The sequence below is a fragment of the Parambassis ranga genome, chromosome 13, assembly GCF_900634625.1.
Source record: "Parambassis ranga chromosome 13, fParRan2.1, whole genome shotgun sequence".
Classification (NCBI taxonomy): domain Eukaryota; kingdom Metazoa; phylum Chordata; class Actinopteri; family Ambassidae; genus Parambassis; species Parambassis ranga.
The window spans coordinates 5,145,098-5,172,212 of NC_041033.1; the positions used below are offsets into that span (position 1 = coordinate 5,145,098).

The window sequence follows — 27,115 nt, forward strand, 5'->3', positions numbered from 1 at the left end:
ATGTATAATTCCCATGCACCATTTATACTGCCAGGTTATCCAATGTCTAAGCCTCAGAGCAGGGTAAGAGTATAGTGCAGCCTGCAGGATTACATCCTGTCTGTGAGCATGGGGTTGAAACTGTTCTTAAATCAATCTAGAGAATTGTTTATCTATAAAAACAGAAGTACAGTGGTGAGGCATTGCTGTGTCAGCAGATGTGGTATGTGCGGGTTCAAGAAATGGTACATGGTGTACCAGATCTGAGAACATGTAAAAACAAAACACTGAAACTGGAAGTAAGTTTGTGGAAACCGTCCTCTGGATATGATGCAGAGGATTCAAAGCACTTTATTTTAAAGTAAATGAAAGTTTTAACAATGAATTTTTGTCCAAAGAAAATGAGCAAGCATTGAATGTCACTGGTTGTAATGAGGATCTTGAAGCCACCCTTTGCAGACAGAAGTGCAGCAAGTCACTACATGGTAGACCTTTAAAGGAAGTGTTTGTCAGGTGGTATAAACAGTGTGGAACCTCGTTTACGGCAGTCTTACATCTGCTGAAAACAAACAAGAAAGCAAAGAGTCTTACATATTCATCCCTAGTCAGAGCTACATTATCCCTTTTTTTATCAGTGAGTAAGTTTGGTAAAAATGAGGGACACACATAAATCAAGTGGGTGCAGCAAAGAAGTGATACTACATTTTGTGGATGTTTACTTTCTATAAATGAAGTTTTGTAAGACTTGTCTTGTATGTGTTCTTGTAGTTTTCGACAGTACTGTGAGGACGCTTATCTGGTCTTGAGGAAGAATGGCAACCTCTTCATCACTCTGTTTGCCCTCATGCTTACTGCTGGACTGCCTGAGCTCACCTCTGTCAAAGACATCCAGTACTTAAAGGTAATACAAACACACATGTGCAGAGATGCTGAGGGTAAGAAACAGAAAGTGGAGTTCTGTACAAAGATAAGCAGTAGTGTATTGGGAGGGGGTGGACTGGGCTGGTGTAAAGGCCTGAATGCATGGTGATCATTAGAGTGGTGAATTACTACCAACGGGTTTAAACGGGAACAAACCATGACTCTGTAACAGAGGAGCAAGACACAGCTACATATTTGTGCCAGATACAACACACATAGAGAAGTCCATGTTTTTGCATGCCTTGGTTTTGGCTGCAATTTAGAATGAACAGCACTAAAAGCATGTCTAAATACACTGTCCTCTGACCCTCTTGATTAACTCCTCTCCTCTCCTGCAATCGTCCCTCCCCAGGACTCTCTGGCTCTGGGTAAAACGGATGACGAAGCACTGAAGCAGTTCCGCCAGAAGTTTGACGAAGCCCTGAGGGAGAGCTGGACAACCAAAGTCAACTGGATGGCTCACAATGTGGCCAAAGACAACCGCTCATAGCCTCCTCTGAGGCTAATGGTCCAGCAAGGAGAGTGAGTGTCAGAGGCAGGATGTGCCAAGGAGACGGGGTAAGAGACACCCTGGTTTAAAGAAGGGAATCTAACTGAATATCCCAAACACGAGCAGATTCACCCTCCACGGACTATACATAGTAAACCCTCTCTCTCCTTACCCTGCACCCTGACTGACTGTATCCCTCCTTGCCATCACGGTGCCTCCTGAACATCCAAATTTATGGTCCTGTGACATTCCCTGGAATCATGGTGGGTAACGTCATTGCAAGTTTTGCACAGGCACAGCAGCTGATGGAGCATGCAGCCAAAGGAAGGGAAGTGAAGCACCTACTCTTCCCTTACTAAATCTTCAGAGATAAACTGCAGGCATGGTTCAGTTTTGTCAGATGGACTTGAAACTCTGCTTGAATGGACTCTAATGGGGGGACTATATTTTGCCTACACCCCTGGACTGTTTTAAGTAGGGCGGAGGTAACGGATGGGTGTTGAAAGAGAGAAACGGAAGAGAAAGCACCATAGCCACAGGAAGTGTCTTAACACGCGCTCCCTCTCTCTCTCTCAAAGATGTGCCTCAAAACTGCAGGAAGATTGTATTGATCATGAGGTTTTCCTTTCACGTTTAAGGGTTTATCATGAGATGTCTATGTGCCAGACTACTTTACTAGTCCACAACAAAAACCTGTGAGGGAATAACAGTGAAAGAGAAGTAGTGACTAAAGATGCTCTGAGCCTTTTGGTCCACTGAAGAAATCTCAGTTCAGTTGGACCACTGTACACTGGAATGTTTTTAGAGACATATGAGAAATGATGATAAACTAAACATTTTTCATTTAGTTTATTTTATTTCAAAATGATGACGTGTTTTGTTTCTTTTAACATTATCAAATCAAAAAGCATTATTGGATGAAATTATCACTACCCCACCTTTTTTATTCACACCATTTAGCTCATTCTAGCAACCATCACTGAGAATAAACTGATGCTTTTAACATGTTAGGACCAAAATCATGCAGACATTAATGTAATTTTATTGTTTATACTGTGTTTTTAATGATCACTTTCCAAATTGAATGTGCGAAAATGTGCCGCTCTCTTTTTAAGTGTATTTGTTTTTATAAAAGCAGGTGTGGGCGGGGCCTGAGGACCTTTTTGAATGGAGTTTATCCATAGGGCCATTACACTGCGATGCAAAGCTACTTCCTTGTGTTGACATATGGTGCTAGAATAGCATCTGCATCTCTGTTTTGAGGTTTTTGTGTGTGTGTGTGCAATATCCGAGTATATGAACCATATCTTATTCTATAAAAAGCCTGGGCCCAGGCCCAAGCCTATAATGGTTTTGTCTGCTGGTTTATGTGTGATGCTGTATTTTGCACCACTTGGCCTTCAGAAGTCTCAGACACTGGATATTGTCAAATGTACAGGCTTTTATTGTTTTGCTGGTTTTTGTTTTCATAGGAGTTTTATTAAAGTTATTTTCCAACGCGCAGCATTTCTGCATCTTCTCCTTTTTTTTCTGCTGTGAACATAACTAGTGTGACTGTGCACCCACTCAGGCCAGCAACACTGTAGGTTGTGTCTCTGTTTAGAGAGCTCTGATGCCTTTTTATTGATTACAGGCCAGATATGTAGCCTGATCTATTTCTGCCTGCTGTATTAATGAAAAGAAAGTGTCACTGCCAAATGGAAGGAGGTTAAATCAGTACAGAGCGAGTGAAAAGCAGCAACGTTCTCCTTATTTTTTTATTATTTTTACTGTGAAACTGAATAATATCACCACCTAGAATCAATTTGTACTTAAGGATATTTCTGTCTTCAAGCCAATCTGGCTAGATGCAGTATTTCAGGACACAGCTCTATGACACAAAGGACACACAGCACTGCAGAGGACATTTAATCAGCCAATAGCAGAGCTGCTTAAGTAATATAGTGGAACAGTACACTGTTACCTACCCTCTTTAGTCTGTGTTACAATCACTCTCACATCCTTCAAGAAGTCTTTTTCAGGATTGTGGCTATGTTTTTTTTAACAGAAGACCTAAAGGTATACCAGATAAACATCTAAAAAGCCAATCCTTTAGAGAGTGTAAAATCTCAGTTGTAGACTCAGATAATTATCAAAAATGAGTTGTCCCTCCAGCTCGCTCCAGATGCTCAGCTTGCTTTGCATGGACAACAAAATGACAAAATAAAAGTTTCATATTTTATCCATTATGGCATGGCATTATGGAATATATTGATATATAGGATTTATAGATGTGCATGTAATGGAAATACAAGATTCAGAAAAATTCCACCTGAAATGAAACACTTTATCATCATTTAATATTGATGTTCTTTTATGTTATGATTTATTACAGTGGAGGTCTCTGAAACTCAATCAGACCCAGGGAATGAGAGTCTCCCCTAGAGAATATGGCACAAGATTATTTCTCACCTGTGTCACAGGGTTTGTATTGTGTGTTTTCATGTTGTATGTGTGTCAGTGTTGCTTGTTCTAACCTCCTATATCTACAGTAGAATTATAGGCCGTTAAGGGGGATATGCGGAAAAGCCACCCTGCTCACTATGAAGCTCCTGTGTGTGTGTGAGAGAACTGAACAAATGTGCTTTTTTTTATTGTTACTTGTAGGAGTCAGGAAATGAATTTCTTCTTCACACAGTGGGGAATGTTAACAAAGTGTCTCCATCTTTTATTGATTCTGCGTCACTCAAAGCTACAATCATGGCTCAGTGTGATTCATCTGCCTATGTGTTGCAGTTTGCTGTAGTTACATAATACTGTAACCTGGCAGCGAGGTTGCAGTGGGTGGAGTGGAGGGTATTCTGTAATATCACCTCAATGCAAGAAACGCAACAATTAAATGAAAACAGTAAATTCAGAATGTATACAGTCACCTTTTATGTGAAATGTCTAGTTTGCAGAGGTGTTCAGACCCTTAGTTCAGTGTTTTGTAGAAGCTGCTTTGGCCTACACAGGCGGGGTCTTAAGGTTTGCACTCTTGGATTTGGTCAGTTTATCCCACTCTTGCTTGAAGACGCTCGCGCTGGATGGATGAAGTGCCTTCTTAAAGTGTCTCCACCATCAGAGATTTGTTCTCAAGCACTCTGAAGCAGGATTTCTTCAAGGACCTGGATGTATTTTGCAGGCATAGTATTTGTTTGGATTTTTTTTATCGTTTGTCTTTTTAAGCTTTGTTTTTCCACCAGTGGCTCAACAACACTGTAGCATCTTCACAGCTTTGCTACTGGGATATGGTGGAAATGTCATTCCCTATAAATCCCCCTGCCTAATGACAGCTATGACAGGCTTCAGCCCTCTGTAACAAAGCAAGTGTGCAGCACATGGGTGGATGAATCATGTGATATCTATCTCTCTTCAGCATTGTGCCCCCGAGTGCACAACAGCAAGACCACTTGTATAATGTATAGTACATGTTGAGGATTTCTGGTTAGATAATCATAATAATCAGGCAGACAGTCTCCAGCACCTCCAGAAAAAGCCACCCACAGCATGACTCACTCTTGTTTAGGAAATTCCACCCACCTGTAGGATCTCCCTGTCCGCTGCCACCCCCAACAAATGAAAGGGAGTGATCCATGAATCATTTCACAGTGTCAAGCCAGATCCACCTTCAATTATACCCACGGATGAATGCAAAAGTAGTGTCTTGTGTGTATATGGTTCAACTTTATGGTTATTGCGGAAGCTAAAAAACTGAACCTAATGCTTATCCAAAAATGCTTAGTCTAATCCTCTGGATCTGATAGCATCTTTTTGTCAGACCCTCCTTTCCTGCATCATCTTCACATCCAGTTTGAAGATAACCTAGATGGAGATAATCCACTGGTTAAAGGGCCACTTTTTAAGATTCTGACTATTAAAATGAAGTCAAATTTATTAGAAGAATGTCGAGACCACCAGGGCCGGAGCGGGAGCTCGGGTATGGAGGACCACCTGGGCCAGAACAGAAGCTTGGGAGTGGAGGACCCCTAGGATCGGGACAGGAACCTGGGGATGGAGCCCCACCGGGGCTAGGGCTAAGGCTTGGAGCTAAGGGTCCTTCGGTGACCGGGCTGGTCACCGGAGCTGAGGGCTCATCTGGGCCCAGGCTGGAAACTCGGGCTGAAGGCCCTTCAACGTTCAAAAGGAGGGGCCTCTGCAGGCTTGGCGGAAGGTCCCTTAGGAGCGGCACAGGAAGGGCCGCCCTCGGCTCAACACAGGATCATGACACCGGGCACCTGCACGATGCGGAAGACGATGAGCACCGTCAGCCAGATCTTACCGAAGAAGGTGGAGTACTTGGACATCTCTTGCATTAGGTCGGCTAAATTCATGGTGCCAAGGTGACTGGAGTGCTAAAACAGCTCTGGATACAGAGACACAAAACAATCATTTCAGGGCATTTTATGAAAACATTTTTTTAAATAAATATAAATAGATCCACCAAAGGTTAGGTGCACCACATCACACATCACACAGCAGTTGGTTTTTTAATCGCCTTCCATATATTTTATGGATCAGGCCTTAACTTGACATCTATCTTAACACAGAAGTTCTTTTCACCTTCTCTCATCATCTGCAGCTACATCTACTGTTTACTTGATGGGCCTAGCAGGGCTGTAGTCAAAAGTTTAGAAAAACTAAGGTCCAAAAAATAGATCTCCAGGAAATATGAACGTGTGTGCGCGCTGCGCGGTGCAGTCAGAGGTCTGTATGAATTCTGCACACACATTTCAAAAAGTCCGGGCATTTTTGGGCCAAAACTGGCTTGCCATTTTGGCAAAGTTTTGGCACGGCACATGGCCCCACACACACACATAGATTTTCAAAATAAAAGACCCTGCACAATAACAGGATATGGCTGACATGTAGATTTTTAAAATAACACACCTAAACATGTTTTCACATGCATTAAGGAGTGTCCCCAGACCCACCCCCGCACACACACACACACACACACACTTACACAGACACACACTGATTTTCAAAATACAAGCCTCTAATTCATTACACAGCTAACTAGCGCTAGCCACCCCTACAAATTAAACATCAAATCAACCGGCTCGGTCGGGACTACTACCCTCTGAGGTTTGGTAGCGATCGGATAAACTGTGTTTGAAAAAAATCCAACCCTCCCCACAGGCATTAAAACACTATAAAATTTTGAACGCATGGCGTTTGGGCATGCTTTCACACAGAACCTTCATTCAAAATGTAAAATGTAGATAAACATTAGGCCTCTGACATATTGAGTCCCCATGTCCAGGCCACTTATCATTTTGACAGGCAAGCCGCTTAAGCTAACATAACCCTCCTCATAGGATATAATGGGAATCCGGTGAGATCCCTGACAAAACCCCTGAGAGATCGCCACCTTATAGTGGTCAGGGGGATTCCGTGCCTCAGTGCTATACCAGCAGAAGATTAGTCTTCAGGTGGGACTCACAAGTTGGACAGGTCTGAAGATAAAGGCCTGACAAAGTGCAATCCACTTCTCCAGGCTGGCTTTGGACACAGCTAACAACCCAATTCAGCAAGAAAAATATTGTCACTATAAGACCAGAGGAAAAAAGAGCTTTAACATGAAGTGTACACATGATGCCCCCTTCACATTCTGACTGCCCCCTCATACATGCCTGTCTAGAACCGGCCCTGTGATGCAGACGGCAGGCTGTGTTGCTGAGTGGGATGGCACCTCAGCAGGGAGGCGGCTGCCACCTAAAACTGGCGATTACAAAAAAGCCTGAGTCCAGACTTCTGTTCCGGGCTGTTGGCTAATAAAACATGAGAAAATATGGTGTTGTGGCTTCCAGTGCCAGCCTGTGAAAATCATTACGCGCACTCCTGTTCTACTCATAGCGATGAATGGCAGAGAGCCCCATTCATCACGGTGCTGGACGAAGCTCAGGAGCAGAAATAGACTGTTTTAGAAGGTGATGACGCAATCAGAGATGGGATATGAGAGGATGTTTTTATACTAGATTTCAGAAATGATACGCCTCGTTTATTGGCCTTGGAACTGTATTAACTCTGCCTATAGTAACAGCCCACGTAATGCATCCGTGTTGTTTCAGGGGCGGCATCACCAAAGTGCAATGACAGATATATGACGGAGGTAACTATGGAAAACATGTCTGTCCCACAGTGCTCTGCTGCTCTGCTTGGCCCTCGCTGCCACTCTCTCTGTTTAAAAGTCACGCCGGTGTGTGTTGTTAAATGTTTTCGCTGCTACGTGTGCAAAAAACCTGCATTTGTATGCACTCGCGTGATGATGCGCGTTGTGTTAAACATCTCGCCTGTTTTTCGGTTCGTTTCCTAATCACGCTTTTTGCATTTATGTAATTTCAACACTCGATACGTTGTTTTGGACCCTACACCCACCACGTAGCCGTAACTGCCCAATCTCAGACCGCACGATACACACAACATGGGATTCCACGTGCAGTGGATGACTTGTTTATATAAAACGACGGACAGCGCTCTGGACCAATAAACACACGTTATTGTAATTCCGTCACGTTCTCCATGGAAACCCCTTGCTTCCAGCCAATAGCAGGACGCAAGGGGAGGAGTCTGAATTGAGGTCGCGCACGGAGGTCGCTGATTCGCTGGTGAGGCTTTGCCGGAGAGAGCCGGGGAGGAACCGCAGACTACTGTGTCAACCCGTCTGAATGTCGTCTCTCATTGAGGTAAACGGGAGCGCCTAACTGAATGTTTTTCCACTCCTCGCTTTTCTGTTTGATTCTCAACCAGGAATACCGAAGAGGGGATTTTTATTTCCACAATACAGGTTGGTTTTTCTTCATTTTCGCTGTTTAGTTGTTGTAAGAATGAATAGCCGAGTGTAAAAAAATAAGTTGCATAACGAAATGCGATGTGCGCATGCGCGAAACATCCTGCTTGCTCTACTTATTGTACTTTTATAACGATTAAATGCCGGTTCGACAGAATCTGTTGAATCACATAGTTAGAAAAATGTCTGCTTTTGTGAGATGTGCGGTTTGCGGGCGGGCTGCGGTCGTTTTGTGGCTGTATTTTGAGCGATATGTTGACTTTTACATAACTGTGTCAGTGTACCGTGCTGTGGATTGCAGGTCAACGTGTGTGTGGATTTTGAATAGCAGGTCAATGGGAGTTAGAAGGGGGGGAGGGAGGGTTCCTATTTTCTATTACAGAAATTTTACTGTGTTTTCGTTAATTTAATTATGTTATGTAAGCGTATTGACATATATATATATATATATATACATATATATTGAGGTATAATTATTGATGCATAAAATTAGGTGATTTCCAGTTTTAAGTTGGAGCTGCTACATCTTAGAGAAAGCTTTGGCAACCTTATTCTTACTTGTAAAAAAAGATTTTATTTCAATATATTAAGTAGATTATCATCAAGATATATATGGGATGTATACAAATGCATGATGTAAAAATGACCAAACCAACAGGTTTATTTCTACACAATACTAGTCAAGACCTATTCTCCTCATGAACACACACTTTCTGTACTACTGAAGTTGATCATCAGACATAATATATGTTCAGAATGCTATGCAGGACTTAGATCCTGATCTGCTCCTAATTATAATAACAAGAGAGTGCTCCATATTAGCAGGTGGGGGGAGTTTTTCTGTAAGTCAAAAGCTTGATAACCTCTGGGCTGCATTGTTTCTGCTGCGGTGAGGCTACATTGTGTAACACCACTCTTCGAATAGGCCACATTGTAACAGAGGTATTTTTGTTTTAACTTTTTTCCTGATACATGATAAGCAATCATTACAAAGTTGTAAAGTAGGCTAGTGGCTTAAAATATGATGTAAGTTTTGAGCCCTTTTTGAAGCAGAACTTGCCCCTCAATATTTAACACATGCCCAGCATTTCTGTGTTTATTCTCATCAGATATAAAGGAACTGATTCTCTGTGTAACCTAACCTAAATGGTAACATTTTTATACTATAAAGTTTCCATAATCTTCCACTGTATCCTTAACCAGGTATCCCTGTCTCAGGTGTGTTAAAAAGGCACTTTTGGAGTGGTTGGTTAAGTGAAAGCATGTGGTTTTATGAAACAAGGCTACCAGCTTTGTGCTGCACTATAGTGAAATCCATGTGACTGGAGCAGGGTTGTATAATGCCTCAGATCTGTGCTAGTGTGTTGGGTGTATCTGTGCTCTAGCTGAAGGCAGGAGGGGGGGGTTGAGTTTCATTATGTCACTCTTCTCTGTTTTGAAAGTTACACGTTTGACTGCATGTAGCCATTGTATGTTTTAGTTTAAATGTTATTTCAGAGGGAAGGTTGATTTTCAGCTATTAATAAGCCTTGGCTGCGACTGATTCTTGTAATGATCATGGAGGGTGGGGTCTCTGGTAAGCTCAAATCCACATTGCAGTTTAAGAGGTTTCAAGGGATGAAAATACAAAATGTGTTGTTCAGATTTGCTCAAGCAGTATATCACACCTACAGGAAAGCTAATACTGTGATTGTTTGGACTGTTTGGATTGTTTGGTAATGTTTTCATGATAGGACAGGTTCATTTAAGTTTCCTTTATTTTCATTTACAAGTCATTGCTGCCTGCCTCATATCTTTCAGATAACTTGAGTGTCCAAACAAAGAACTCTTACATATCCACAGTTTATCCAGTCAAAAGCTTTTTCATTGTTTTAACCTAGTTTTCACATTTTGTAGCATTTAATGGATGTTAAGGCCAATATTGCTCTGCTGCAAACATTAGAAAATCAGAGCAATAATGAAGGATGACCACTATCCAATGTCATGGTTTTATGTAACATGCACTAAAATGTAGTTTAAAAATACTGTTACCAGGGGAATTTGATCTTTTCTGGAAGCATGAACAAAAAAGTCTGTGCTTCTGCTGACATGATTATAACTTATGGTCTGCCCTGATTGGCTGATATCATTGTAACCTGTTGTTACTCCTTGCTCTCTCCTGATTGGCTGGTTCCAGCAGCCAATAGAAAGTTTCGCTAGAGCGCTTGGCTACTGCCTTGGATAAACCGGAGAGTGGGTCATCCTAAAGGTGGCAGTGAGCATGTGGGAGGCTGGAAAGTCTGCTGTGTTTTAGAGGTTCTTAAAAAACATAAAAGTCCTTCTCTAACATTAGGAAGTTATGTAAAACTGCTTATGTAAAGAGTGAAGAATAGACACACTGCTGAGTGTGCACACTTACATAAATAGCTGCAGTCTGGTACCAGAAAGCAGGAAACTTGTGAAATTTGTTTGGATTTGGCTTCAGTACTTGTTGCCGGTATTTCCGGGTTGGTGTTAACGGGCATAAATAACTCTATCACCTATTCTGGCAGTGAGGCTGTGGGAGTAAGTGGGGGAGGCTAAAGAGATGATGAAAACTGTTGCTGTTGCGGCTTTACCGGGTTACTGATAGACAAGGTCCTCTGAATAGTTTTATGTAATGTAGCTTTTCCACAACCAAGTGAAAAACTACAGCAGCTCCAGCATGAATATGACTGACTGATTAATAGATGGCATAGGTCATCTAAGGGTACAGGTAGAAATGTAAACAGATATTAAAGGTTCCTTGAGAGAAAAATTACACATTTTCTTTTTCTATTGCTCACAGTGACACTGCACCACTTGTTACATAAGGCTATCTGCACTTGATTTAGACATACACAATGCATCAACACAGCTGTTTATGTTGGACCTGTATCCTTGGCAGTAATAATAATAACGTGATCAGTGAGGAGCATGTGTTTTCTCCTCGTAGCCTGGCTGGCAGGGTTTCATCCTACCTGTTCAATTTGTGGCCAGGCTCCGGTCCATCGGAACAGGGGACCACTGGAATAGTGTTTTTTCAGCATTTAAGTTTGTCTGATTGTGTGCGTCTGTGTTCAGAGGTGTGTTTCCAGCTATAGGCTCACCTTTTATGTGAAGAAGCTCCTTTGAAATAATAAACCTGATCACACCGGTCTGAGGCTTAAGTCTACCCGAAAAGGGCAAACGTCGGCCTATTTACTGTGCAGACCTTTAGAAGGGCGGATGGCAGCAGCCTGGTGTGAATATGTGTGTGCAGAAGAGCAAGGTCACTTCATGTGTGCCGCTCTACCCTTTTATTTTTGACTGACTTTTAAAAATGCTCAAAATCAAAGTCTTTACTGGCTGTTCTAACCAGATTGACTACACTGTGTGTTTGATGTATGGACTGTTTTAATCTCTATTGATGGTGTTTCATTGTTATCAATCCGCTTTTAATAGTGCACTGTTGTAAAGGTAAGGTGTGTGTAATTAAAACTATAATATTTATCTTTCTTTAGACTATATCTGCACTCCAACGGGATCGTCTATTCAGTCACTGCCATGTTTCATGGCATTGCCATGTGGAAGATAACTTAATTTCCAACTGTTCACCCTTTGGCCCATCCCATGACTGAGGACAGTGATCCAAAGCACTACCGTTACCCAACCTTAGACGGGCGTGAACGGATCCGGGAGAGGGTCGGCTTCCAAGTGGAGAAGGAGCAGGGGAATCCCTGCAACTCCATCAGCCAACCTTACCGCATGGCCAGCAGTTACAATGAGGGTTGTGGTGGCCAGGATGGAGTGGAACTGGAACCCGAGTTAGGACTCGCCTCTGAGGGGAGCTACAGCAGCCATGAGCACCCAGCTTCGCCGGGCTCCCCACATGATGAGAGGAAGCGGCCACGGCCACCTTTACACGAGGATGTAGAGATGGGTGGCAGCGGCTCAAGTGGGAGTGGGACAGAATCCCATGGCAACGAGTCACACGGCAATGAGTCCCATGGCAATGAGTCTGTGGGCAGCTCAAACGGCAATGGCAAGGATTCTGCCCTTTTGGAGTCTTCGGGGAGCAACAAGAGGTGAGGGCAGGTCAGATGCACTGAATCATGGTAAATGAAGTTTTCCCCATCACCATGGGGGAGCAGATCATACAGGTCACGGAAGTAAGGTTCATTAAAGTAATCGAGGGGCCATTTTCTGCTGCATGAGTCATGGTGGTCTGAGTCATTGCTGCAGTCCAGCCAAGACTTGTCAAGGTGAAGGAAATTCTATGAAATTCAATACTTTTTATCATAGTTTTGTATTCAAAAAATGATTTGTTATCACCCATGACAGGAAACAAAACAAATAAAAAATAATCTTTTCCAAAGCATCACAGGTGTCATAAGATTAATTAAGGCAACATTATAATACTCTTCCAGTGACGGGTCACCAGATGTGGTTAAAAACCCGTCCACAGTTGTAGTTCACTGGGGTTTAGTCCACATTATTGACCATGTCCAACTACCATATTCATCTCTGCAGACAACAGCACACCTATTGAAGGTCGGCTGTTACATAACCTATGTGTTTTCTTCTACGTTTACATCAGCGATGAGAAGTAAATACTGAAACTGCCTTTCACTCAATGCAGTGGATTACAACACAGCCAAAATACGACACAAAGTAAAAAGTGTTGAAAGAACTGTTGTGTGGGACTATATTGATGTACAGGCAAACATAATCTGTTATATCTGCATAATCTCTTCATCACACTATATAGGTGCAATATCGATATTATTACTCTCTAATGACTAGTTATATTACATGTTAAAATGTGTTGACAGATTGAGTAGGTGCAAAGTAAGACATGGACCAGCAGCTTCAGTTTAATGCCTAGCCTGTTACTAGAGGAGTTGCTCAGTGCTGTGCACAGGGTGGGAGGTGTTTTCCATCAGGGAGGATAGCATATATATAGTTAGGAGCACACTTGATCTTGTGGAGGAGGTGGGAGATCGGCGGATGCTGGCAAAGCTATGTATATATATATGCATAGTGTAGCTTCCATCCCAGATAAGTGATGCTGACCCATAAACAGGTTATAGTTTTCACAGCACAGGTTTTGTTACTTAAGGCATCTTAAAAAGTGATTTTATCGAATACAATTTTTGTGTGAATGGGACATTGTTGTTAAATTGTTCCATTGAATTTCCAATTGTCCTTTCACTAAAATAGTGCCCTCAGTCCCACTTTTCAGTATTTTTTCTGAGTAATTATCTTAAGTAGCATACTAAAGCTGTGTGTTCACGCTCAACCATGTAACCACTTGTTGTGGGCCACCTTCTCTGTCTCAAGGACAGAAATGTTAGTCTATGATTGTAAAGACTTGCACAGATGGTGTGTTTGTGACATTCCGGGTACATTGTATAAGCAGTCCTTGACTCTTAATATGTTTGTTTGTTATGTGACCTTAACTGCAGTGTATTATGGAGTCCGTCTGCATTTTCTTCAGTAACATCTTCTGTTTTGATGGTTGCAGCTCAAACTCTCACAGCCCCTCGCCGCCAAGCAGCTCCAATGCCTTCAGTCTGGTGAGCTCTGAGCAGGACAACCCTTCAACCAGTGGCTGCAGGTTAGTACATCTATTAAACTGCCTAATGCAAAGTGAGAGCAACAGTAGATAGGTCTCAAAGTCAGAGCCACACGAGATCCATCCACTTGCCAATCAGTCCCTCCTGGAAGCTATCCCCTCCTGTTCTGCTTCCCATGCTGGAACGATGAGTGTGGAGGCATTCAGTGCTGATGAGGCCATGTCATTTTGACACACGTGTATCTGTCTCATGCATGATTTGCAGCAGTGAACAATCAGCCAAAGCTAAGACACAGAAGGAGCTGTTCAAGACCCTCAAGGAGCTGAAGATGAATTTGCCATTGGAAAAGAGGAGCAAGGGGAAGTCCAGCACCGTCAACACACTCAAATATGCACTGCGATGTGTTAAACAGGTGAAAGGTAGGAATGACTTTTGTTGGCATTGTTTTCATGCACATGTTTATGCATTTATTCACATTGTTAAAGTTTTGGGAAACAAAACAGTTTTTAAAGCTTTCTCATGTGTGTGTTTATCTATATTTTGCAGCCAATGAGGAATATTATCAGATGCTGATGATTAATGATAGTCAGCCACCAGGGTTCGATGTTTCGTCTTACACCATTGAGGAAATCAACAGCATCACCTCAGAGTACACTTTAAAAAACACTGTAAGTACAAGCTCTCTTCATCTGACAGGAACAGAAAACAGCCTGATAACACGTCTAACCATCTAATATTGTCTTTTTCAGGATATATTTGCTGTAGCTGTGTCACTAATTACGGGGAAGATTGTATACATCTCGGACCAGGCGGCGTCCATCTTAAACTGCAAGAGAGAAGTGTTCAACAATGCCAAGTTTGTGGAGTTTCTGACACCTCAGGATGTCAGCGTGTTCTACAGCTTCACTACACCATACCGCCTGCCCTCATGGAGCATGTGCACCGGAGCAGGTACAGCCCATTACTCATAGCTTGATTTTCATCAATTTCCACCAAAACACGGGCACGTGATGGACCCACATGAAACACCTCATAGCAGCTGCAGATCCACAAGCTTCTATTTCCTTCACGTTATCCACCCACACACACATGCTCATACACACATAGCACATATTTCATTAACATGCTCAATCACACATTAATGCTCACCTACTCAGGCACACCTGTTACATATATGCTCAACATGTATGCATCACGCGACCTGTGACTCTTTTAAGGACAATATTATCGCTATCATCAATCGTGTTATCATTTTTAGACAGCACTAGTGTTCGTCTTTTGCTTTAAAGTTATATTCTTGTTAGTCTGTTTTATGTATCACTCTAGGTGTTGTAGTTCAGAATAGGGTAGTGTTGAGCAGCTATATCGGTGCTTTGACTCTTCAAATGGCTTCCACTGCATTTCCCCCTTAGTTACATGAGAGTCAAACGTCTCAGATCATGTCAACTGTGTGTTAAATGTTGATGACCAACAGATGGATTGGTGGGAAGTAGTCAAGCTAATTCATTAGAAGATATATTCATCCCACCTTCTTTCTGCTTATTCAGATTCGTCTCCCACGGAGTGCATGCAGGAGAAATCCTTCTTTTGCCGAATCAGGTGAGTGACAGTGGCTGGCAGCTTCTTTGATCCATGGTTTCCTGCTCAGACAATCTCTGAGTCAGGACTGTGTTAGTAGGAGGGGGAGGAAGTCAGCAGCTGTAAGCTTTTGAACTGTATCGCCATCTAGTGGCCAGATAGGGTGTTCCCAATTTAAAATGAACTTTTGTATTCAGTAATGTAGTGTCTTTTTATTATCAGGACTTAAACATGAGTGTTTGAGTTACATACCTGAAACTTAAGACACTATTATAGACTGTTTATTTGTTAGTATGACTTTGACCTAAACACAGTATTTGTCCATATATTGAGTGTTACTTTTTTATGTACAAGCAAAGCATGCAAGGTAGGATGTGAGTTTTATTTTGAAAGCCCAGTTGTTATGCTTCTGTATTACAACAGTGTGTGTTTGTGTGTGTGCGTTTGTGCTGCAGTGGTGGGAAGGAGCGTGAAGGGGATCTCCAGTACTACCCTTTCCGCATGACTCCATACCTGATGAAAGTCCAGGATGCTGAGCTGGCTGAGGAACAGTTCTGCTGCCTCTTGCTGGCTGAAAGGGTGCACTCTGGATATGAAGGTAAAAACGGCTGGCACACACATTAACATGTGACTGTATTACGTGCACTATATGCAAGTGCCAGTATATAAGTTAAAAACAAAATGATCAAATGACATTAGTAGCCTAGCATACCAACCACAGCTCTCCATAAAATACACCTTTAACCCTCATGCATTGTTCGCAAACACTACCCTAATGTGTTGTTCGGGGACAAAAACGTCCCCTAACTTTAACGGTTTTAAAAATATATTAGATAAATATTTTTTTGAAATTTTTTTGCATAGACCTTTTAATTAACTTCAGTTCTAATCAACAGTAGTGAAAAAATCATTTTCCCCCACGATTTTAACCCTTTAATCACCAATTTTATGAGGGGTGGTGCTGAAAATTGAAAAAAAAAAAAACACAAAATGGCTCATTTTTAATAGAAAAGGTGAATGTGGACTGGATTCTTTTGAACCTTTATTACAGTCTTGGTCATGTCAAACATCAGTAAAAAAATTGACTTGATTGCATTATTAGTTTTTGCACAGCACTGGATTTTCTTTTTTTCTCCCTAATGTGTTGTTCGGGGACAAAAACGTCCCCTAACTTTAACGGTTTTAAAAATATATTAGATAAATATATTTTTGAATTTTTTTTGCATAGACCTTTTCATTAACTTCAGTTCTAATCAACAGTAGTGAAAAAATCATTTTCCCCCAGGATTTTAACCCTTTAATCACCAATTTTATAAGGGGTGGTGCTGAAGATTGAAAAAAAAACACACAAAATGGCTCATTTTTAATAGAAAAGGTGAATGTGGACTGGATTCTTTTGAACCTTTATTACAGTCTTGGTCATGTCAAACATCAGTAAAAAAAATGACTTTATTGCATTATTAGTTTTTGCACAGCACTGGATTTTCTTTTTTTCTCCCATTTTGTCCCATAGACTTACATTATAAACACACTTTTTTTGACTGCACAGCCATGGCACTACATAATCATGCATTCTTGATTGTTGGTGGTTTACCCTGTTGGTAGGAGGTAACATTTGTGATTTTTACAGTTAACAACTTAATTACCATATTAACCCTTTACCTGCAGGCCTGTGCTCATGTACTGTAGTTTCTGGCTTGTATATGGAGTTATAGGGAGTATTTTAGCACATAATTGTGTGTCTACACACTGTGTGTGTATGTTAGAGAGGAAGAGAGCCATTTGCACACTGATCTGGTTGTCTGTGAGTACACACAACCACAGAGTCTTCATAGTAAACAAAAACAAAGAAAGTGTTGCTATGCACGTGTGGCCCTTTGATGTCTACAGGTGCAGACTAAACAAAACAAAAAGGCAAGTGGTCTTACATGTGACCTTGTGGTCATTTGATGGTGAGAAGAGCAGAAAGCAACATGAAGAGAGGATTCACTTGTGCACAATCTCTGGAAATGATTGTGCAGCCTGGCTCTATGAAGGGCCAGGCTGTGAAGCTGTGAAGGCTGCACAAGTAGATCCGTCACTTGTTCACAAGCGAATCCTTCATTCGTTCACAAGTGAATCCTTCACTCATGCACAGGTGAATCCTCTCTTCATGCTGCTTGCTGCTCTTGTCACCATTAAATGACCAGGAGGATGCATGCAAGTCCACTAGTGTTTTTGTTTTGTTTAGTCTGAACCTCTCAGCATCAAAGGGCCCGGCACTTACTTTTAGGGCTGCAACAAATTTACTTTACTTTACTTTACTAAACTACTTTTAATACTAATTTTAGTAGGGGACTAAACTGTAGATTAGATTTGGTTAGTCAATGATTATTTATTATGTTATCAAGTTATCTATCTATGGTGTCTATTTAGTAACATGCACATGTACGTATGGTCGTGTGGAGCGCAACACACCATGGAAAAGGGGCACTTAGACCTCACTTAGACTAATTCAGTGATCTCAACTGAGACACTAACCTAAAAGTAAAGTCACTCTACTGGAGGACGTGTTTTCCGAAAGCTAAAAAAAAAAAAAAAAACAGCTATTTTACCCATCCACAACTTCAGACGCCAGAACTCCTGGATGTTTTCATTTTACATGCTTATGCATTGCCGTTGTACGTCTGAATTAGGTACACTTCACTTACTTAGTAACTTTATTTTCCTGACTTTCCTTCCCTGACAGTGTGCAAATGGCTCTCTTCCTCTCCAACATACACACACAGTGTGTAGACACACAATTATGTGCTAAAATACTCCCTATAACTCCATATACTTAAGCCAGAAACTACAGTACATGAGCACAGGCCTGCAGGTAAAGGGTTAATATGGTAATTAAGTTGTTAACTGTAAAAATCACAAATGTTACCTCCTACCAACAGGGTAAACCACCAACAATCAAGAATGCATGATTATTTAGTGCCATGGCTGTGCAGTCAAAAAAAGTGTGTTTATAATGTAAGTCTATGGGACAAAATGGGAGAAAAAAAGAAAATCCAGTGCTGTGCAAAAACTAATAATGCAATAAAGTCAATTTTTTTACTGATGTTTGACATGACCAAGACTATAATAAAGGTTAAAAAGAATCCAGTCCACATTCACCTTTTCTATTAAAAATGAGCCATTTTGTGTGTTTTTTTTTTCAATTTTCAGTACCACCCCTTATAAAATTGGTGATTAAAGGGTTAAAATCCTGGGGGAAAATGATTTTTTCACTACTGTTGATTAGAACTGAAGTTAATTAAAAGGTCTATGCAAAAAAAATTCAAAAAAATATTTATCTAATATATTTTTAAAACCGTTAAAGTTAGGGGACGTTTTTGTCCCCGAACAACACATTAGGGGGTAAAATTTGCCCACAGTGTACCGTTGACCTATGAAAAATTTTAAAATCATATTAACAAAATTTATGTAAAATTAAGCTTATTGAGGAAAAATGATTCAATTTGTCCACATATTGACAAAGTTATGGCCAAAATAAACAGAAAAATTTCTCTCAGAGGACAAAAATGTCCCGAACAACGCATGAGGGTTAAAAAAATACAGATGAGCCTCTGTTGCTGAGCTCCATTATAATTAGCTTACTGTTGATTAACATCATTATTCACGTACACTGCTTCTGGATATATTGAACAGCTGGTGAGTCTTATGTTAGGTTGTTATATCGTTTTTAATTAATATCAGTTTTAACAGCTAAGGCACCAGATGGTCTGATACACATAACCTTTCGAGAAGCAAGAAACTAAAAAAAATTGCGGCTGATGGGATAAGGCGTCTTATTTAACTGCATTGCATCTGGCATTTAATTAATTCAAAGTTTAAAATAAACTTTACAATGTCAACATCTGTTTATGTTTTAATAATGTTCTATCCACAGCACCCAGAATCCCTCCAGATAAGCGTATCTTTACCACCACACACACTCCTAACTGTGTGTTCCAGGATGTGGATGAGAGGTGAGTGCAATGAGGCTCCCAGTAACAGTTACAGAAGTATCCTTGTCAGTGCATGTTGGAACTCATTGCTGTTTTGCATTATACTGATTGTGGTGGTTGTTTTTCTATTAGGGCTGTGCCTCTCTTGGGGTACCTGCCTCAGGACTTGATTGGGACCCCCGTGTTGTTGAATCTGCACCCAAGTGACCGACCTTTAATGCTGGCTGTACATCGCAAAAGTAAGTTCTCTCTCAAAACAATAAAATAAAAATCAGATTTAACAATATATACTTTGCTACATAACAACAATCTTACATACTCACCCTTCTATTTCCCACAGTTCTGCAGTATGCAGGTCAGCCTTTTGATTATTCCTCAATCCGCTTCTGTGCAAGAAATGGCGAGTACATCACCCTTGACACCAGCTGGTCCAGCTTTGTCAATCCCTGGAGCCGTAAGGTCTCCTTTGTCATCGGTAGACATAAAGTCCGAATGTGAGTATTCACAGCTTGGTGCTTAGTTTCTCTGCACAAGGCGTACAATCAAATATGTCCCACTTTGAACATGCTAGATAACAACTGTATGTCTGTGTTTCAGGGGTCCTGTGAACGAAGATGTTTTTGCAGCACCCGCTTTCCATGGAGGGAAGATCATGGATTCAGACATCCAGGAAATTAGTGAACAGATCCACAGGCTGCTACTCCAAGTATGTGAATAAATGTGCACACACAAGATGTTTCTTTACTCGCTCGTCAGTTGCTTTAACAATCTTTCTCTCTTCAGCCTGTCCACAATATGGGCTCCAGTGGTTATGGTAGTCATGGCAGCAACGGTTCACATGAGCAACTTGTGAGCATCAGTTCATCCAGCGAAAGCAACGGGAATAACATAACAGGTGCAACAGAGGAGACAGGCAAGACCAAGCCCACCAGAACTTTCCAGGAGATTTGTAAGGGGGTCCACATGCTGAAAAACCAGGACTCTCAGATCTGCCTGCCCTCTCCTTCCCCCTCTCCCTCGTCATCCAAACCTGAGCATAAGAAGGCCGCTGACAGTGAGTTCAGTTTAATACAGCTAAAACCACTTCTACTTCAAATTATGCAATCGGAGAAAAACAAATTGTTCTCCTCTGGGTGGTTACCTGCCTGTTGTGGTGTGCATTGCTGAAGAATTCCCTCTTTCTTTCTCTCCAGCATCGGCAGCTCACAAAAGTTCAGTGGTGCGTGTGAAGGACACCGCACCCCCTCTGCAGGTCAGAGACAGCACTACAGCCAGCATGGAAGAGTTCACCTGCAAGGACCAGACCGTTTGCTCTTACCAACAGATCAGTTGCCTTGACAGTGTCATCAGGTAAGACCTGGTGTTCTGTGTCTATGAATGATGGCACCTAGATGATAACATATCAGTGTACATACATTAAGTTTGCACTCTTTGATTTGAACCCTTTTTGTTTATTAGGTATCTGGAGAGTTGTAATATACCCATCACAGTGAAAAGGAAGTACCAGTTCTCTTCAAACACTACTTCCTCCAACTCAGATGATGACAAGAAAGGCTCAGAGGATGGCTTGCAAGTGCCTCAGGGTACCACCTCAGGTATGTAGACATATTGTATCTGCAAGTTATGTACATAAAGAGAGTCGATCTTTGTTACTCCAATGAAAGTCAGGGACTCAAATTCACTTAGTATTCTAAAACAGACTGTAATTAGGTCTGAAATTAACTGTGGGAATGCTCGCTCTCCTATAGATCCCCTAATGCTAGGTGCCCAGCCAGCTTTATCAAACATGAAAGCTCTCAAGAAGCCTCCTTCGGGGGCAGCTGCTGTGGTGGGAGGACCTCTGGCGCCACTCGCTCTCCCAAGTAAGGCTGAAAGCGTGGTATCCATCACCTCACAGTGCAGCTACAGCAGCACCATCGTACATGTGGGAGACAAGAAGCCTCAGCCTGAATCTGGTGAATCTCACACACACACAGAGAGAAACTTACCTAAATTGACACTTGGAGTACATAGGTCCAATTTTTGATAATAGATTATGTTTGACTCATGATTATGGCACTGCTTTGTTCTACAGAGATAATCGAGGATGTTGCAGAAAGCCCAGCTCCCCCTGCTTTACCGGTGAGCATGGTGTCCCCACCCAGCCAAGAGAAGGAGGCCTACAAGAGGCTGGGACTGACCAAGCAGGTTCTGGCAGCACACACACAGAAAGAAGAGCAGGCCTTTCTGAATCGCTGCCGAGAGCTCCGCAATGCCATGACTCTTCAGAAGGACTGTTCTAAATATCTGCACAAGCAGAGAGGTCCAGCCAACGCCGAAGGTAACCAAATGAAAAAGTTATTATTAATTAGATTTTTTTGCCTGAGTTTATATCATTTAGATTTAACTGTAGGTTAAACCAATGTACGGCCATCTAGTAGCTTGTAAAAAGCTTTTCGTTTAAATTGTTTTGTCTCAATCATTAGGACCACAGGGTGCCACCAAACAAGGTACCACCAGGCCAGAGACCACTGCTAAGAAGGGCAACCGCAACAGGAAGTCCAAGAAGCCACGGGTGAAGCATCCTGATTCCTCAGACAGTGCTGTGTCCAACCGCAAGCCTCGACCTCCTCTCCAGGGTCTCAACCAGACTTCATGGTCCCCCTCAGAAGCATCCCAGTCAGCATTTAATGTCTCTTACCCCACTATGGTGCCTGCCTACCCGCTCTACCCCCCAACAACTGCTGCTCCAGCTCAGGCCCCCCGGCCTGACCCATCACTCTCCACGGGCTTTGCAGAGGCGCAGAGCACCCAGGCTCCTTCCGCTGCCACCCCTTTTCCTGCACCCATTGTGACACCTGTGGTGGCCCTGGTGCTCCCAAATTACATCTTCCCTCAAATAGGACAGTTAGGTCAGATAGGGCAGCTGGGAGCTGCTCCTAGACCAACATTTTTCCCTGAGCAGTCCCAGGTGCAACCTGCATACACTACTCAGCAGCCTTTTCAGCCCCCACAGCCCACCTACAGCATGCAAACTCAACCACCCTTTACCAGCCAACAGCCATTCTCCATGCAGACTGCCTTTACCCCCCAGCAGCCATTCCAAGCCGCTCAGACCCCATACACTACCCCACAGCCTTTCCAGGCCCCTCAGACTGCCTACACTACTCAGCCGCCCTTTGCTGCACAGCCTTCTTTCCCAGTGCAGACTCAGTTTGTGGCTCAGGCCCCTTATCCACCTCAGCCTTTCCCCTACAGTCTAGCCCCTGAGCCTCCCAAAGCCCCTGCTGTGGAACCACGAGAGGGTGCAGCATCACGATCTTCAACCCCTGCTTCTGGTGCACGAGAGCCAGCCACATCCCCACCACTGTTTGAGTCACGCTGTAGCTCACCCCTGCAGCTCAATCTGCTGAGCATGGAGGAGGGGCAGCGCTCAGTGGAGCGTCAGGACAGCACAGCACCCTCTGCTGGAGGCCAGGGCAGCAGTACAGCAACAGGGTCAGGAGGAATCGTAGCAGCAGGAGAGAAGAATGGAGGCACAGGGAAGAATGACAATCACCAACAGGTGAGTTATAATAACATAATAATGGTGTCAATATTGGGAATTGTGAAGGGCTGTGTCAAAGTGATCTCTGATGGTTTGCTATCCTGTGTTTCAGATGGACTCTCTGGTAGATGGCACTCACAGTGACGGTAATTCCTCATCATGTGACCTGATGGACATCCTGCTGCAGGAGCAGGAGGACTCCCACTCCGGCACCGGATCGGCCACCTCTGGCTCCATGGGTTCAGGCTCAGGCTCTGGATCAGGCTCAGGATCGGGGTCGGGGTGCAATGGCTGTGGTACCTCAGCTAGTGGAGCCTCGGGGAGTAGAACAGGTCAGTACATAAACATCCAGATAAGAAAAGCCTTGTGAAACTCCTTTATCAATATTTGCTACATACATACAAACATATGCTGGAACGTTTTTACTGATGTTTTCTTCTCCTTCTCAATTGGTGACTAGGGAGCAGCAACACCAGCAAGTACTTCGGCAGCATTGACTCTCTGGAACATGACACAAAGGCTAAAGCTAAGATGAGAAGTGAAGGAGGTTCTGAAGGCGGGAAGTCTCAGGCCAAGGTCTCGAGCCAAGGGGAGGGAGAGCATTTCATCAAATATGTTTTACAGGAGCCCCTCTGGCTGCTGATGGCCAATACTGATGACAAGGTCATGATGACATATCAAATGCCATCCAGGTGAGTGAATGCAGTTTTTGTTTTTGTTCGGATACCATATGCTCCTTTTGACTTAATAATTATGTTTGATTATTGCCATTAAACGTCTGATTTGTATGTTGACAAACAGGGACATTCAGAGGGTTCTGCGAGAAGACAAGGAGAGGCTGAGGCAGATGCAGAAGAGCCAACCCCACTTCTCCCCGGACCAGCGACGAGAGCTAGTTGAGGAACATCCCTGGATGAGGAGGGGAGGTCTGCCTGCAGCTATCAATGTTAAGGTAAGGATAACGCATAATCAATATATAGTGTGTGTGTATATATATATATATATATATATATATATATATATATATATATATATATATATATATATATATATATATATATATATATATAGTCATCTTCTTGATTTCAACTTCACTGTTTTCATCAGGATGTGTTTTGTGGGGGTGACCATTAACATCATGTCATCATGTCTTCAGGAGTGTGTGTACTGCGAGGACACCGCGGCAGGACCCATTGAGGACGACCTGCCAGACATGGACATGGGCGAGATGGGCGAGGAACTGAGGCAAGAGGGTCAGAATGCCCAAAGCCAATCAGAGGAGTCTCAGCCTCAGGCAGACTCTGGCTCCTGAACATAATCACAGCCATGGACCTTCATGATGCACACATACATACACACATTATGGATGTGACACAAACTGCTGTGCGCCTGACAAGCACACACAAAACGAGCAGAAGTCTATGTTGCCAGTGTGATGGTTATAATAATGTGTGTCACTGCTGTGTTCATATGTGTGTGTTGGGATGTAGAAATGCTACTGTGCAGTTCTTAATGCATCCTGACAGGGGGCAGCAGTGCTTAATGTGGGTTACATGACCCACATATAGCACTACTCCTGCCGTACATGCACTGAAGTGTGACTGCCTGTTTCTTAAGTGTAATTCTCTCCCATCCTTCTTGTCAGAGACAATGCATTTATTCTAAACCAAGAGTTGACGGATAATATTGTACAGTTTATAAATTTAAGTATATTTTATTTTAAAAATGTGCTTTTGACAAAATAACCTAAAATGGATATGACAAGCAGCCCTGCACTGCTGTTACAACACTCAGCTCCCAACATCATGTTTATATTTTTTTTATTTGCCACATGTTCCCATCAAAACTTTTACAACCCTAGAATCCCTGTTGTTTCCCCATCATGGTGTATGTAGAGTAGTTGTGGTGATTATTGGATGATGTAGGCCAGGTCAAAAGGGTGGTGACTCCTACATTTGTAATATGATTAGCATTTCACTTCACTACTCTCCTCCTACCTGAGTGTTTGAAGTATCCAGTTGCACGGCAGGTGTAGCACTTGGCTGAACAGACAGCAGAATGTTGTAACTTTTCTCTATGCTGACAATCTGATACAGAATACAGGCTATTCATTCCTTATTTATTTCCTAGCAGATACTGAATTTAGTACAGATTTATTAAGCTAAAGCCAAATCAGTTCAGTGTAATGATTTAAAAAAAAAAAAAGTCCACCAACTCTGACATCAAACTTCACAGGACACTAAAACCTAGGACAGTGAGTCCATTTTCACCTCAAAGTGATGTGAACCTCTGCAGAAACTACAGCAGCAGAAGTGCCTGAAAGAATCTGGTGTCGTAACAGATAAAGAAAGTGTTTGAATATTTTTGTAATGCAAAACAATCAGCCTGAGACAACAGATGCACCAAAAGCGAGGTTAAGGTTATATGGTAATCAGGCTACAAGTCAACTTCAGATTGAAGAAATATGATTCAAGCATAGAATTCTTTTTGTCTCCACTTTGTATCTTTACATGATACTCTATAGATTTTTTTTTTAAAGAGAAAATTATATCCACACAGATTGCACAATATTGCAAAAATGTTTTTAATGTTCTTTCTGTCAATATGGTGCAGCTTTATGACAACACACCACTTTTAGAACAAAGCAGCGCTGTTTTAGGGATTTATATGTTATGCAAAATTCTGCTGATTTTATTTCCTCATTTTCTTGATATACTATTTTTCTGGTTATAAAATATATATAAACACACTTTTTTAGGCGCCGTAACAAAAGGACTCCAAATCATAAGCCTCTGCAGGTTTGTGTACAGCAATACAGATCCTTGAGTACTTTGAAAGCTGTTGCTAGGAGCATTGTATTACACTGAGGTTGATACTGAGCATCAGCACTGAAGACTGCAGTACAATAGGAAAACAGCATTATGAGTGTAGCAAAGGGGATGGTGTTAGCCAGCAGCCATGCTAAACCCCGACAACCTAACATGAAGTATTAAGAAAACTGTGATCCACATTGGCTGTAGGTGTAGTTGAAGTAAACAGTATGAGAACTGGGAACAACTCTGGTGCTAAGGCAGAGAAACTGTTGGGGCAGGGTGTGAATGTAACACAGACTGGACCAAGAGCATCTCACTGACTTAGTCTGTTTTCATGATTTTCTTTTTAATTTCCTGTCAGAACTTTTTTTTATTATTCTATTTTTCTATTTTTTTCTTCTGTGCGTGTGTTTTCTTTGACAAGAGAAAGAGCTTTTGAGTGTCAATGGGGACGAACCCTACCTCTAATAAATCCCAGGTCGTGTTACTGTAAGCAGACTGTATGCATGTGGGCAAAGCGCAATGGACAGAATGGTCACATACCTAAGTGATTCTGGTGAATGATTGTACAGAAAGTTGATCCTGGGACCAGCAGAGTTTAACTGCTTTGTTTCTGTATGAACGAATGAGTGCACAGGCTCCTGCCACCCCTTCCCCAGGAAATGCAGTCTATCTCTATTGTCTCTTTCTGTGCAAAATATCCCTGTTGGGACCTCCAGCGCTCACTTGTGTATAAACCCAGAATACCATTTATTCATCTTGAAAAATTGTGTGAAAAAAAACAAAGAAAGCTGGTTGTGATTAAGCCTTACTTTTCTTATAAGGCGTGGCAAAGAGGGAATCCGTTTTCAAGCACACTGGTGGGCCGCTGGAGGCGCCCTGATCTCTAACTGTATACACACGGTACTGACATATGATGTTTGTGTGTATGGTCATGTAAATTTGTCTCATTGCCACCGTCTGTGGTATATTAAACTAGCACAGTTCTGTGCATTTTTGTAGGTGAGATGTGTTGAAACATGGAAGAAATGTTGTAATAAAACTACAGAAATACAACCTGTATGACTCATGTGTGACTTTGTTACGACTGCAGCTAACCTGATTGCACCCAAACTTGGCAATTACTAAGTGTATCCAAGTATATCCAAATCAGCATATTGAACTTACTGGCTGCAAACAAAATTGAGTTGACAGTTCATGAGTAAGAATCTTAGAGAATGGAGGACACCAGTGTGTCCTGAGGGAGATTTTGACGCCCCTTCCCTTTGACATGGAAGCTGTCCTGCTTTTCTTGGAGGTCAATGGGTTGACACAGGAAGGTCATCAGCTAAGGCAACTGTTTCTGAGATTTCTGGAAAATTCCAGTTCTTATACATGTGTTCTCAGAGAAAGCCTTTTTTTCTGGGAACTATGCACTTATATAATGTATGTATGTAAAACATATAAGCCTTTGACCTTACCCTAA

The 27,115-nt window shown here is 42.2% G+C and overlaps 2 protein-coding genes across 3 annotated transcripts in view; both read left to right on the top strand.

Annotated features, from left to right (window-relative positions):
• pik3cb (phosphatidylinositol-4,5-bisphosphate 3-kinase, catalytic subunit beta) overlaps window positions 1–2,893 on the top strand; it is a 37,848-nt gene extending 34,955 nt beyond the window's left edge. Inside the window, exons 23-24 of the mRNA XM_028418972.1 lie at window positions 748–880; window positions 1,253–2,893. Coding sequence (XP_028274773.1) covers window positions 748–880; window positions 1,253–1,390 — 271 coding nt within the window. The 3' untranslated portion in view covers window positions 1,391–2,893. The remainder of the gene's footprint in view (window positions 1–747; window positions 881–1,252) is intronic.
• A 5,144-nt stretch (window positions 2,894–8,037) lies between these two features.
• On the top strand, window positions 8,038–25,150 carry LOC114444322 (period circadian protein homolog 2-like). 2 transcript variants are annotated; one of them, XM_028418783.1, is made up of 22 exons: window positions 8,038–8,198; window positions 11,702–12,265; window positions 13,705–13,797; window positions 14,021–14,175; window positions 14,303–14,424; window positions 14,506–14,707; window positions 15,304–15,355; window positions 15,790–15,932; window positions 19,254–19,332; window positions 19,444–19,550; window positions 19,652–19,805; window positions 19,909–20,017; window positions 20,095–20,365; window positions 20,505–20,661; window positions 20,770–20,906; window positions 21,060–21,266; window positions 21,386–21,631; window positions 21,768–22,855; window positions 22,950–23,169; window positions 23,298–23,529; window positions 23,639–23,789; window positions 23,994–25,150. In XM_028418783.1, the coding sequence occupies exons 2-22, from the start codon at window positions 11,811–11,813 to the stop codon at window positions 24,147–24,149; spliced, it is 4,536 nt and encodes a 1,511-aa protein (XP_028274584.1). In that variant the 5' UTR covers window positions 8,038–8,198; window positions 11,702–11,810; the 3' UTR covers window positions 24,150–25,150. The 2 variants fall into 2 exon arrangements, with proteins under 2 accessions (XP_028274584.1, XP_028274585.1); XM_028418784.1 differs by having other exon boundaries at window positions 21,777–22,855.
• The last annotated feature ends 1,965 nt before the right edge of the window (window positions 25,151–27,115 follow it).

Excerpts from the sequence above, each read along its gene's own strand:
- LOC114444322 (XM_028418783.1), top strand. The coding sequence starts at position 11,811 with ATGACTGAGGACAGTGATCCAAAGCACTACCGTTACCCAACCTTAGAC. Across the intron at positions 21,267-21,385 it reads GAAGCCTCAGCCTGAATCTG|AGATAATCGAGGATGTTGCA; the intron begins GTGAATCTCACA and ends TTTGTTCTACAG. Across the intron at positions 23,790-23,993 it reads CTGCAGCTATCAATGTTAAG|GAGTGTGTGTACTGCGAGGA; the intron begins GTAAGGATAACG and ends TCATGTCTTCAG.